The 13,739-nt window shown below is 41.1% G+C and overlaps 1 protein-coding gene across 1 annotated transcript; it reads right to left on the reverse strand.

The window, feature by feature from the left end:
- Positions 1-6,266: 6,266 nt before the first annotated feature.
- LOC128467722 (vomeronasal type-2 receptor 26-like) lies at positions 6,267-11,995 on the reverse strand. Its single transcript, XM_053449419.1, has 5 exons — positions 11,741-11,995; positions 9,734-10,552; positions 8,675-8,899; positions 7,608-7,731; positions 6,267-7,200 (listed from the first exon to the last, which is right to left on the reverse strand). Exons 1-5 carry the CDS (start codon positions 11,993-11,995, stop codon positions 6,290-6,292), a joined length of 2,334 nt encoding a protein of 777 aa, XP_053305394.1. The 3' UTR covers positions 6,267-6,289.
- Between the last annotated feature and the right edge of the window lie 1,744 nt (positions 11,996-13,739).

A 13,739-nucleotide genomic window follows, 5' to 3' on the forward strand; every position in this document is an offset into this window, starting at 1 on the left:
CTCCCACATATACCACACCACGCTGCCTCCCACATATGCCACTCCACGCTGCCTCCCACATCTGCCACGCCACCTCCCACATCTGCCACTCCATTCTACCCCCCACATGCCACTGTGCCTGATACGCCTTATACCCCCTGAAACACCACTCCATCCTCCCCAGACATGCCACCCTGCCCTCCCCACATATGCCACGCCATGCTGCCTCCCACATCTGCCACTCCACAATGCCTCCCACATCTGCCACGCTGCCTCCCACATCTGCCACTCCACGCTGCCTCCCACATCTGCCACTGTGCCTGATACGCCTTATATCCCCTGATACCCCACTCCATCCTCCCCAGACATGCCACCCTGCCTCCCAGACATGCCACTTCTCTACCCCCAGATATGCCACTCTACCCCCAGATATGCCTTATACACCCTGATACACCACTCCGTCCTCCCCAGACATGCCACACTGCCCTCCCCACATATGCCTTATATATACTGTATATGCCTTATACCCCCAGATATGTCACTTCACTGCCCCCAGGATTTAGATTCCCCTAAATTAACCCTAAACTCCCCATTAACCATTACTGCCCCTAAATTAACCCTTAACACCCCCTTAACCACAGCATCCCCTAAATTAACCCTAAAGACCCCATCAACCACAGCATCCCCTAAATTAACCCTAAACACACCATTAACCACAACTGCCTCAAATTAACCCCAAACACCCCATTAACCACAGCTGCTCCTAAATTAACCCTAAACACCCTATTAACATAACTGCCCCTAAATTAACCCTAAACACCCAATTAACCATAACTGCCCCTAAATTAAACCTAAACACCCCACTAACCATAACTGCCCCTAAATTAACCCCCACCTCCCCTAACTTTCAGTAGCCCAAATATATATATATATATATATTACATACATATATACACACACACATATATATATATATATATATATATATATATATATATATATATATATATATATACACACACACATACACATTATATATATATATATATATATATATATATATATATACACACATACACATTATATATATATATATATATATATATATATATATACATATACTTACAGTTAGATGAGTGTCACAGCCATGTGGTTCTGGCCTGGAGAAGGAAGGGGCGGGGCCAGTTGTCACAGTGATTACAGGGAGGGGGAGTAAGTAGGAGCTGCTGCTGTGAGATGGTGAGTCAGACTAAACGGATTATATAATGAGGGGGATTTTTCAGAGCCTCATTTTATAATCGATAATAATCGATTCAACTAATCGATAATGAAATTCGTTGCCAACGAATTTCATTATCGATTATTATCGATTTTATCGATTAGTTGTTGCAGCCCTAAATATAACACTCCTGATCAATATTGGTACACGGTTCAGGCTTAATGAAAAACCTATAAAAAATTGTATCTAGCTAAAAAAGAATTTGTAGTAATTGTCCTGCAACATGAATTTGTATCAACAATGTTTCAGCACTGAATACTTCAAAAACTCGTGCTGATAACAAAATATCTGTAGAAAGATGTCCTCAAACATTCAGTATGGTATGGATCCCTTGGGGTAGGCAGTAAGCACTATGTCTTTATAGAATCACTGGCCGGTGCCTTATTTGGTAAAACAGATGCTCTTTTTCTTAACAGATCATAAAAAGATGGTACACTGTACCGCTCACCATCTGATGTTAGACCAGATTTTTGTCGCTAGCAGATCTTTTCCCAGTGCAACGCTCCAACTGGGAGATATGGCTCTGGATGGAAAGTAGCCTCTCACACAGGCGAGCGCACTGGCAATCACCGGCGTCTGACGTAGCAGTCAGATAATCAGTCAGTTGTTAACTGTGTGCAGGACGTTCCGGCCGAAATCGCAAACACAGACCAACTTAGTAATGGTGTTCGCTGGGTGTTCGCATGGATTCCGCAGTCAATCAGCATATAGGCAAAAAGTGCAAATACTGCCTCCCAAACTTCCACAATTGCCGCCGGCTTAGCGGCCAGTGTCTGAACAGTGTCCAATATAGTAGTAGTGTGTTTAAACACAAGCTAAACGCGTTTCGGGTATAGTAGCTATTAGAGCAGTCCCCTTCCTCAGTAGCTGTAAGTTTAGAGGTATCTGACCTCTCTTTTATACTGACCATAAAAGTCACATGACAACAATAGAATAAAGGTGGAAATGCTTAAAAGACAAAAAGAAAAAACATGGAAAGAGTACTCGAGATTCCATATTTAATTGCTATTTGGGCATTTGTTCTCTTTATCTACATGAAACTAAAGAGTAAAATAAATAAACAAATAAATAAATAATAAAAATATAAACGATAAATAAAATAGAAAATAAAAAAAATACAAAATAAAAAATGAAAATAAGATACAAGAAACCTTTCATGAAAATATTAGTAGATGATAGGATCCCTCCCGGGGGCCACTGTACCAATTGTTCCAGAGTGGGTCACGGGTAGGGAGCCCATCTTTCTACATAAAACCAAAAAGTTCTATACTTGAATTCAAACCATATGGTTCCAAACTTTGGAATTCATAGATCTTTTTGGTTTTTGCCCTCGACATCTGAATAAGGTAACTGCCCCCTCGCCAGTTTCTTTATTTATTTTTTTTTTATTTTTTTTTTTAGACCTATAAACTCAGTTTTAACGGATTTTTATTGTGGATGTGAGCAAAATGAACAGATAATGGATGTTTTAAGTTCCCTTTTTTGATATTATAGACATGTTCTGCCACTCTTGTCTTCGACGATCTCTTTGTACCCCCTACATATTGTTTATGACAACTACATTGTAATATATATATAACTCCTTTAGTGTTACAAGTGATTAATTCTCCAATTTCCCACTTAAAATCATTGACTGTAGTCTTAACCATAACTGTTTTTTCTCAGGACAGACAGGCAATTTGAACAAGACCCACATCGAAAAAACCCTTTGTGGAGAGCCATGACTGGCTTACTTCGTTCGGTGGGGGCCTTTTAATAGATGGAGCCACCATAATGCGTAGATTTGGTGCTTTAGTGTAAATTATTCTTGGGCGAGATGGTATAGATCCTCCTATCACTTTGTCCTGTTTTAATAAATACCAGTGTCTCTTTATTATCTGTTCCACCTTTTTATAATCTCTGTTAACCCCTTCAGGACCGGGATTTTTAAACTAGGATGTCGCTAAAGGACCGGAGCCGTTTTTATGTTTTTGCCTTGTCTTTCTTCAACTGTAATTTCTCTCTTATCAATTGGTGCACCCACACAAATCATATATTGTTTTTTTCAGAACAAGTAGGGCTTTCATTTGAAACCATATTAAGCTGGGTAGTACATTGTTTTGTTTGAAATAAACTGGAAAAAGTGGGGGGAAAATGAAAAAAAACAATTTTTTTTACAGTTTTGTATACATATAAATTGTACACACATTGAACCAATGGGAAAAAAATATCCCAAATATATTCATTAAGTTATCCTGATTTGGAAACCACCCAACATGGCCAGGATTTTCATCTATTTTTGACCAGTATAGGGCAAATATTGCAAGGCATGCATCACGTTATTGAAATGTAATTTTTTTCAAATTTGGCATGGTAGTCTAATAACTGCAAAAGTTATCACAGATACTGATTTATCCCCCCAAAATTATATGTTTATGAACAGTAGATAAGTCAAGGTGTACAACTAGGGTCATTTTGACACTTTTCAAATTGTGTTCACGAACATCCCCCGGTTCCAACAAGGCCTCACTTGCATGGTTCATGGATTTTTTGAGGAAGCTATGAGGGCAAATCTGGAACATGCGCATTTTACTTTTCAAATTTGGAATTTTCAGAAATTGGTTTCCTGGGCCCATATCCCATTTGGGACATTTTGGAAGCCCCCCCCCCCACTGTAAATTACCCCATAAAAGTATATATTTATGAACAGTAGACAAGTCAAGGTGTTCAACTAGGGTAGTTTTGACAGTTTTCAGCCAGCCATTTCTTCACTGATGTCTGCCAAACTTCACAGGGAAATTATTTTATTGCGTTTTTAACGCATAAATTTCAATGTTGCAATTTATTTCTTGCACAGCATAAGTGTAACACTGGAAGAAAACACCACATTTTGTTCACCAACATCCACCGGTTCCAACAAGGCCTCACATGCATGGTTCATGCATTTTTTGAGGAAGCTATGAGGGCAAAACTGGAACATGTGCATTTACATTTTTTTAAATATTTTTTATCAGATTGCTTGTAAGTGACAGGTTTAGGCCGCTGACATCAATCAGGGAGACCGATCAATAATCAGCGACTTAAAATGTCACCGACAAGTGATCAGGTAATAATTATGATTTTTTCATTTATTAATAATTTGTGTTTTTTCATAATTACCCTAGATGACCCCTCTCTCTTTGTAGAGCAGGGTCATCCATGGGCTGCCATAATGATCCAATCACTCCTATTGGCCAGGAGCGATCTGATCAGCCCAGCCCAGCATTTGACCTGGAAGCACCCTGGACTTTCAGGTCAGTGCTGTTATTTTTTTTTTATTATTATTTTTTTAAATTTATTTTAACTCTTTCAATGCTGATGCTCCATTGAAGCACAGCATTGACTGATATTTAGTCCCCACTAGCTTGTGGGCACATATTTGAACCCCTGCAATGCTGCGATGGGGGTCATACACAATCGCAGCTTTGAAGGGGTTAATTGAGGAAGAGGGGGTAGGGGTTAACTGAGGAAGGGAGGGGGTGGGGGGGCCGTTCTCCACACTCATGTGGAGACCAAAGAACCCTGTCTCCCTGTCCCTGAAGCTGCCTCTGGCAGCTGGGACACAATCTTCAATAGACTTGTAGAGGGAGGAGTCTCTTTGATCAGTCCTACAGGACTGATCAGAGGACTTCTGGGGGTCGTTTTTGCTGTTGCTGGTGTGCCTGGGCTTCCAGGCAGACCACCAGCAGCAGAGCCCCCTACAAAACAGGAATTAATCCCTTCAATGCCGCGATCGCGGCATTGAATGCCACGATCGCGGCATTGAAGGGATTAACGCTGCACTGACGCTCTCATGGAGTGATCAGGCAGCAGGGGGTGTTGGGTCAGGTCCCCACACTTGTGTGGGGACCCATTCAACACACCACCCCCTTCCCTGAAGCTGCCTGTGGTGATTTTTCTGCAATCGCGGTTTCTGCCTACAAAATCACTCCGTGGGAGTGATCGTAGGCTCCGTGGGAGTGATCATAGGCTTAGACAGGCTGTGCTGGTCTGTCCAGACTCCTGGGCAGGCAGCAGCGCCCCCACGATCACCACGATTGTGGTGATGTGGGGGGCGGTTTTTGGAGGAGACTGTTGCGCTTACCGGCTCCGTCGCTGTCCCGCGACAGTCGATCGCGGGTGGGCGGCGCGCTCGCGTCTACAGACGCATGCCCTCTCCGAGTGACGTGTGTACTACACGCACACGGAGGGGCGTGTGTATAGACGCAGCGCGCTCACGGCGGTCGCATTCGTCTATGCGAACCGCCGTGAGTCGCTCACAAGACTCTGTTGCGGGAGCTGCCGCGACATGCCGGCAGCACTCGCAGAGTAATAAGCGAGGTGCTGCGGCACGCTCGCGGCGCTCCCGATCTACTAAGTAGTGCGAGACCCGCGATACTCGCGGGTTTAGCACTCATTTTGTTTGTTTTTTCCGGCGCCATTATTTGGCGCCGGACGCAGTGACGTCACTCATCTCCCTTTGGTCCCCTGTCCGCTTTGTCCCGCCTTGTTCTTATTTATAATTTCCCCTGGCTTCTATCTATGCCCGTTCAATGAGCTCTATATGTACTCTGGGTGTGTTTACTGTGCCTTGCCTTTTCGTGTACCCGACCTTGGATTGTTTACTGGACTTCGCTACCATGCTGCCTGCCTCGACCTTGAATTGTTTACTTGACTTCGCTACCGTGCTGCCTGCCCCGACCTTGGATTGTTTACTGGACTTCGCTACCGTGCTGCCTGCCCCGACCTTGGATTGTTTACTGGACCTCGCTACCGTGCTGCCTGCCCCGACCTTGGATTGTTTACTGGACTTTGCTCCTGTGCTGCCTGCCGCGTCCTTGGACTGTATAGTGCTGTACCCAGCCCGTCTCTGCATTGTGGGTCCGCTACTGGTATTGTCTGGTCCCGACCTAACAGAGACGTACCTGGTACGTCCCGGTCTACCGGTGACTGGTAACCAGGAAGTACCAGGTACGTCCCGGACCTGAAGGGGTTAAGACCTAAATTTCATAACTGTGTTAACCTTTATTATATCTACAGATTGTTATTTCTGCTACAAAACAATTGTGTTTTTGAGTTATTTTCGGGTCTAAATATAATTATATAACATTTTGGAATAAATATACATCCTAAAAGTCCAGCACTTGAAGCCAGTATGGCAAAAATCTCCACGGCCACCATGTTCTTTCCTTTGGTGCTCAGGTAGGCCGGGATCATCGCAATCCAAACGCTGCAGAACACCAGCATGCTGAAGGTGATGTACTTGGCCTCATTAAAACTGTCCGGTAATGTCCTGGCTAAAAAAGCTATAATAAAACTAACAGCTGCCAGAAGCCCCAAATAACCCAGGACACAGTAGAAGGCAATAACCGAGCCCTCATTACACTGAATGATGATCTTTCCCTGATAAGAGCGCATGTCCAACTCCTGGAATGGGGGTGAAATGGACAACCAAAAAATAATAATTATAACTTGGACAGATGAGCCAAACAAGACAACAGAAGCAGACAGTTTGATTCCGAGACATTTTCTCCAGACACTGCCAGGTTTAGTGGCTTTAAAAGCAACAAAAATCATGATAGTCTTGGCCAGCACAGAAGACACGGCTAATGAGAAGGCAACTCCAAAGACAGTTTGGCGCAGTATGCAGGTTATATCCAAAGGACGACCAAAGAACAGAAAGACACAAAGGAAGCTCGTCATGATGGAGACCAGGAGGATCAGGCTGAGGCTCCAGTTATTGGCTTTTACAATTGGGGTATTTTTATATGAAACAAAAATCCCTGATACTGTAACAGTTAGAAGACAAAATAAAATTGAGATTGATGTAAATGCTATAGCAACAGCATCATTATAAGACAAAAACTCTTCCATTTTGGGAACACACAGATCCTTCTTCTCATTGGGCCATTCATTATGTGCGCATTTTATGCAGTTCTCGCTGTCTGTAAAAAATAAAAAATACACAATCTTGAATTTCATGAAACAGATTGATGAAAAATCATCAAAATATAAAAAAATGGCTGGATCCAGAAATAACTTCAGACCGATTACTGACATTTATTCTGCAGTAAGGTTAATGGGAAGAAAATAACCACCCATAGTCAGGATTATACTGCAGGTATTTGTCTTTCTAATGGTTGTCCGCCTGCTCTTGTAATATCTCCGTGCTCTTGTGTCTGGGTGTCAGTGTACGGCCTGTGGTTTCAATCTGTGATGGGAATGGGAGTAATATAGAGTCGGCTGATTTGTTCAGAACACGCAGTGGATTTCGGGTCTTTCTCTCTATTAATCAGTCAGACGTAAACATTATTTTTTTGGTAAGAATATCAGAGTATCAGGTGGGATATACCGGTCATATTGGAGATTTCTCCCTCTGAGCACAGGACGCAGTCATAGCAGCAGGAATGGATCCCAGACCCCGGGGCTTTCCTGTAACCCGGCAAACAATTTTCTGAGCACTGAGATTTTGGAATCTGAATAAGAAACATATTTTTTTTGTTTTTTTTTAGGCTGATTATTTTGTAAAGCTCCTAGAACTCAATCTTGACTTCAAATGGCATTCTACCAAGTTACACTATCTGTAATATCTGTAATCTCCTATTGGTTATAGTATAAAACAAATGTGAAAACCAGTGTCTACCCGTATATGAAGTAAGATATAATATAAGCAAAAGGAGGGATACTACCCTTCTTAACGGCAACGCAGCTGCAACCCTGTAAAACACTCTCCAGGTGTTGTTACTTCTCAAGCAAATTCCACTTAATGCGCTCGTGTAAACCGACCATGAAACAAATCAAAAACAAAAAAAGTGATAAAATATTGACCAATTGGTTCTCTCTATGCACTCACATTTTTTTTTTATTTTTTTTTAAGTTTTAGTATTTCTTGACAGGCCTTTATCGCAACTTGCTTCAGTTGTTTGTTTGTGGGTCTTTCTTTTTTTCTTAGAATGTACCAAACTGTTGATTTGACCACTCCTAATGTCCCTGCTAGCTCTCTGATGTCTGACCAGATTCCAAATGTGAATGCCACACCTCGAGTCAACTCCAGACCTTTTACCTGCTTAATTGATGAAAAAATAACAAAGGAATGGCCCGCACCTGTCCATGAAGCAGCTTTTGAGTCAATTGTCCATTTACTTTTGGACCCTTGAAAAAGGGGGAACACCGTAGTAAAGCTGTAATTCCTAAACCCTTCATCCAATTTGGATGTGAATATCGTCACATTAAAGCTGAGACGCTGCATTTTAAGCCCATATTCATTATTTAACTGTAACCCGAAGTGATTTTGGCAAACAGCCAAAATAACAAACCTGTGTCAGTGTCCAAATATTTCCAGATATAACTTTATTCAGTTCCTATACGATTTAATATAGCAAATATATTCTTATAACAAAGAATGAAAAGTCTTCTCACCTGGTTGGCTTCGTTCTTCCAGGTTATTAGACCGGGTTTGATGTTAAGCTGCTGATCAGCCGGAGCCCACGGATCAAAGATACCGACCACATCAAAGGATTTAACTTCTTCCTTATTTCCAACCCAGTTCTGAATTACGTGTGGGGTAACATGCTCTCCATTTTCATCAAGATATAGATGAGAGGTTTGGTCCCCGGCTTTCAGATTTCTTATGTAATGGTGCAACTTTTATGAAAAATACAAAAGTACTAAAATTTCATCAGCTGTTTTACATTTTCTGAATAAGTAAATTGTAATGTATCCTTCAACGTATGTGCCTGCCATTGACACGCCATGACAAGAAGTCTCTCTCATTCCACAGGTTTTATCTCCCAGTCCTTTCTGTTGTCTGTTTTCTCTCTCTCACACCCAGTTCACTCTCTCACTTTCCTCTTCTCTCTTTTCCTCCCCTCACTTTCTCTATCTGTCCATCTGCATCAAAGCAATTGAAGCAAGAAGGGATAGTTCAGAACAGAGGAGGCAGGGAGGATCAGAGAGAAGTTGGAGGGGCAGGTCAGAGCAGAAGGGACTCTAGATGAAGGGGATCAGCAGGGAAGGCACGAAGGGGCTGGGAGGATCAGCGGGGAGCTGGAGAGGATGAGTCACAGCAGAGAGAGCAGGAACGGCAGGTCAGAGCAGAGGCAAATGGGAGGACAGGTCAAAGCAAAGAGAGGCCCTATAAGGAATAGATCAGAGTAAAAATTGCATGAAATGGCTGAAAGGGTCAGAGGGGAGCTGGAGACAGCAGGGAGAGGCAGACGGGAACAGAGGGCAGAAGAGGATATTAATGGGAATGTAAAAGCTAATTGTGCCATCTGATTGGCCCTTAAAGTCCTGCACAGATTGACCGACAATTCCCACTGTAACAAGTATATTATATATATATTAGGTACTGCTGCAGAGTTATTGGTTTTACGTAAATAGCAGAACTGTTCCCACTGCTAGATTTACTATTACTGGTAACTACACGGCTACCGCTGATGCCCCTAAATCACTCTCTTTTCATGACTCCTGACTTACCTGATGTTTGTAATTAGTTATTTTGATTTTATTTCCATAAACATTTTTTTCCTGAAATATGTACATATTGTGTAGGGCTTTGGCCATCGCAAGCACTGCATTATTCACTCGAGAAGCATCCCCGTTGTTGATAACGTTAACAATGTCTTTCAAGCGTTCTCTCCCAGTACAGTTATGAAGCGAGTACCCCAAATGAATTTCATAATACTGGTTTTTGTGGGGATCTGGAGACAAGCATTTAAAAACTGTTATCCACAAATCTTCCAGTAACTTGTCATTTGGGTAGTTCTTTGGGTGAAATTTCTCGAGGAAGAATGAAAGTTTTGGAATATAGTCCTTGTAATACGGTTTCAGAGTCAGACTCCCGTTAAATACATCAGAGAAAGACCGGAACAGAAATGTGTGTGAAGACCACCTTGTGCCAAGAATTACAGATTTATTGATTAATGAATGTTTTGTTTCCCTAATAATAAACATAAAAGCTTCAGAAAAGGAACCACAAAATATGATAACTTGAGATGTTGATCTTTCTATTGTTTTGGAAGCGTATTCAAAACTTTCAAACATGCTTTGAAAATAATGTATTTTTATTACATATTCAGCACAAATTCTATCCTCTTTCATATACTTTGTCAGTACTTGGCTTTCGTTGTCTCCACTTTCATCATCGGTGGTTAAAATGCCGACCCAGTTCCAGCCAAAGTGTTTCAGCAGCTTGGATAAAATATAATAACTGACATGGTCATTTTGAACTGTTCGAAAAAATGTCGGATAAACTCGTCTGTCGCTGACAACGGAATGCGTTGCGCCATAACTGATCTACACGAAAACAAATGGATTATAACAGATGCTACAACCACCCTCTCGGACATTGAAGACCAAGACCTAGTTAAACAAAAACGTTTACCCTTATGAACAAAGACCATCTTACATCTTTTTACTGTGAATGAGTGAATCCTTTACAGCACTTTTGTTCAAATGTAATTTCCCTCTTTCACGTTTACTTTATGCAAACAACAATATACATCATTTATTACAGGGCAAGCAGAGCTTTCTTTTGAAACCATATTAGTGCATAGCACGGTTTATTGGTGTCTTAAAGAGCCTCCTGCTCCAAGAGCCTGACTGGCCCTGTATAATGCGTATTTCAAAAGTGAAAAAAACAAAAATCCCACGTGTGATAAAAAATAAATATAAATAAATACTTCCCCACAATGAAAGCAGCTACCAAATAACACTCTTCCTCAAAGTGTATACAGGAACAAACAAGGAATAATGGAGCGCATATACATGGGGGAAGAAAACAAAAACAAAACCAATAGTGTAATAATATCGAGGAATAGAGAATTTAATATGGTGTAAGATCCACTCACAAAAGGACTGGATAAGGCAGGCTCATCAAAATTCAGGCTTCTAAAAGCTGTAATCAGTCTCAGTCTGCAATCTAAAGAATACAGATTTTAGAAGCCTGAATTTTGATGAGCCTGCCTTATCCAGTCCTTGAAGTCCAATGAAGTTGTGCCACACACCTCATAAGTGAAGCTCTTATGACTACAAAAGGGGATTCTTACTGACTAATCCTGTCACATGACAGGAAGTTGAGGCATACTGTGCCATTACTGACAGTACTAAAGGAGTGGAGTCAGCTTGCGTTTCTATGAATACCCCTGCTACAAGAAAGGGACTTAATGCACCAAGTAGGCCCCAACATCCACAGGTGCAGTTTCATGACATCGCGGGAGCTTCTGGAAGCTTCTAGCCTGGAATTTGTACAATGACTGCTGAAAACTGACTGGAAAAACAAAAGGACAAGAAATTGCCCGGTATGTATAGACAGGATCCATCACATGCCACATAATATAGACGATCGCTGAACACAAGGGTGCTTAAATGTCACGAGAAGTGAGCCTAGGGCTGATGGGTTAGAGTTTTGGGTTAGTGTTTGAGATAACTAACATCTATTGAAGAGATTTAAACAATTGTACTAACGGTGCATATTCTGCTCACCTGTGCGTACCCATACAGCCCTAGGATTTGTGCCATGGGTATGGTGGTGTCAGAAAGTTCATCCCCAATAAAACCAGCCAGGGTCCCTCGTTTAGTGCAGGAGTAATTAGGGACGGTCTTTCCTGGTCCAGATAATATCTGAAGGACACTTTTTACTGTCTTTTTTTCATTAGAACATGAATCAAATAAATGATATCCTAGAGTGATATTTGTTAAAATTTCCGGATCACCGTTGATCTCCCCAATGGCAAACATAAAGGTCAAAAGATTTTTGTAGAAATTTGGAATAAGACTGTGGAAATATTACAAATGTGCTTTATTTTAGATTATTTTAAATTATTTGATTTGCAGCTGTAGGAATGTATATACTTTGTTAAGAAAACTGTAAAGATATTCAAAACAAAAGGCAAAGAAGAACCCATTCAACATATATGGAGACTTTGTGGAAAGTAACGTGATGCTTAGACTCTAAACTGATTGTAGTGAGGTGATCACTAGCCCCGCTGGTAGGTTTTCACCTGTATCAGCCGCTATTCCCCTGAGGTTGAGCTTCAGTGAACTCAAATGGCTGCAAGATTTATCCATACAACGTCTTTCATTTACTTCTAGTGCTCCCTGAGTCAACTAAAGCTCTGTCTCACATACTTGTCACCTGCATCTTACCTACTGCAGGCATAGCTGGTCTCCACAATACATGTTTTGCTCCTTTACAATTAATCCTGATTCCTGCCGCCAGGGGATCCTCCTCGCCTGACGCTTTATTAACTCATCTTACAGTTACATTGTAGTAAAGCAAGGACCTCCACGGGTATTTTTCTGTAAGCCCACATTGTTATGCGTCTCATTCATCCATTATGAGACAAAACATGACTGCCCCATGGAGTAAGTAATACGCATATAAAATAAAGAGGAAAAGTCATAGAAGTCCAGATCCCTTTACTGGTGTGTAAGTAGACCATGTGTCAAGTGAACATACATGCACATTTCTACCCCCTCCACACCCTTACAGCATTCAAAACAAGCTAGGACTACCTAGGCTAACAATAATCACAGGAAAAGTAAAAACAAAAGCCAACTTATTGGATCTGTGGTCTCTTCCACAAAGAACTTTACAGGGTATCCAGAGAATATGTTCTAACATTTCTGCTCTTCTGGAATAAACTTCTCTCCTGTCCTTTCTTAAATCACTTTATGCATTTCAATGTTTCTTTCTCATCCCTCATCATGTTTATTATCTAAACCATTCCTGACTTCTGTATTGTAAAGTTTTTCTACTTACTCCATACAAGCCATCATAGTTATGATTCCATCTTTAAGATAATAATTCATTAAGTTATTTACTCTGAACACTCCTCCAATAATAATGTCTCCATCTTGAACATATTCGTAGTCCTCGATACATCTTCTGCTCTCCAGATGACAGGCTGGAGGTGAGCTTTGGGAGCCAGATCTACACGGAGTCACACACAGGAATATCACAAACAGGGAAACTTTACATGCTGGAGATCTCAACATTTCCTCGTCCATAGCACTCAGCAGTATAAAGCCCCACGCAGGGTGATGCCATCGGCTGCATGCGTGAACTAATGTAATGCAAGTGAAGCATCTCTCCTTTTATACACTTCAGTCTAATGCAAGTCAATGGAGTCTGAAATTAGCTCTATGCCTATGAGGTTTAAAGCCAGAGCTGTGACTTGTTATTAAAATATATAAATTACACATGTAATTAAACTTAAAAGTAAATGTCATTTTAAAATAGTTGTACACAAACAATATCTAGGTTTTGCCTTAAGATGCAATATAGCATTATTTAAGGTAGATAGAACCAAAAATCAATGCTTTGAAAATATTGCACAATCACCTAAATCACCAGTTAAAATGTTACAAATATTCAAATATTAAGAATACAAATGAGTTTCTTGCTGGGATGCACAAGAAGCACAAGATCGTTATTTCAAATAATTGCTAATATGCCATAGAGTAACTAAAATAAGCCCTT

This window comes from Spea bombifrons, chromosome 1, assembly GCF_027358695.1.
Source record: "Spea bombifrons isolate aSpeBom1 chromosome 1, aSpeBom1.2.pri, whole genome shotgun sequence".
NCBI lineage: Eukaryota > Metazoa > Chordata > Amphibia > Anura > Pelobatidae > Spea > Spea bombifrons.

Coding starts and splice junctions, on each gene's coding strand:
- LOC128467722 (XM_053449419.1), bottom strand. CDS start 11,995: ATGTTTGCCATTGGGGAGATCAACGGTGATCCGGAAATTTTAACAAAT. Junction 10,553..11,740: donor GGCTGTATGGGTACGCACAG/GTGAGCAGAATA, acceptor GTTTTCGTGTAG/ATCAGTTATGGCGCAACGCA. Junction 8,900..9,733: donor TAACTAATTACAAACATCAG/GTAAGTCAGGAG, acceptor TTTTCATAAAAG/TTGCACCATTACATAAGAAA.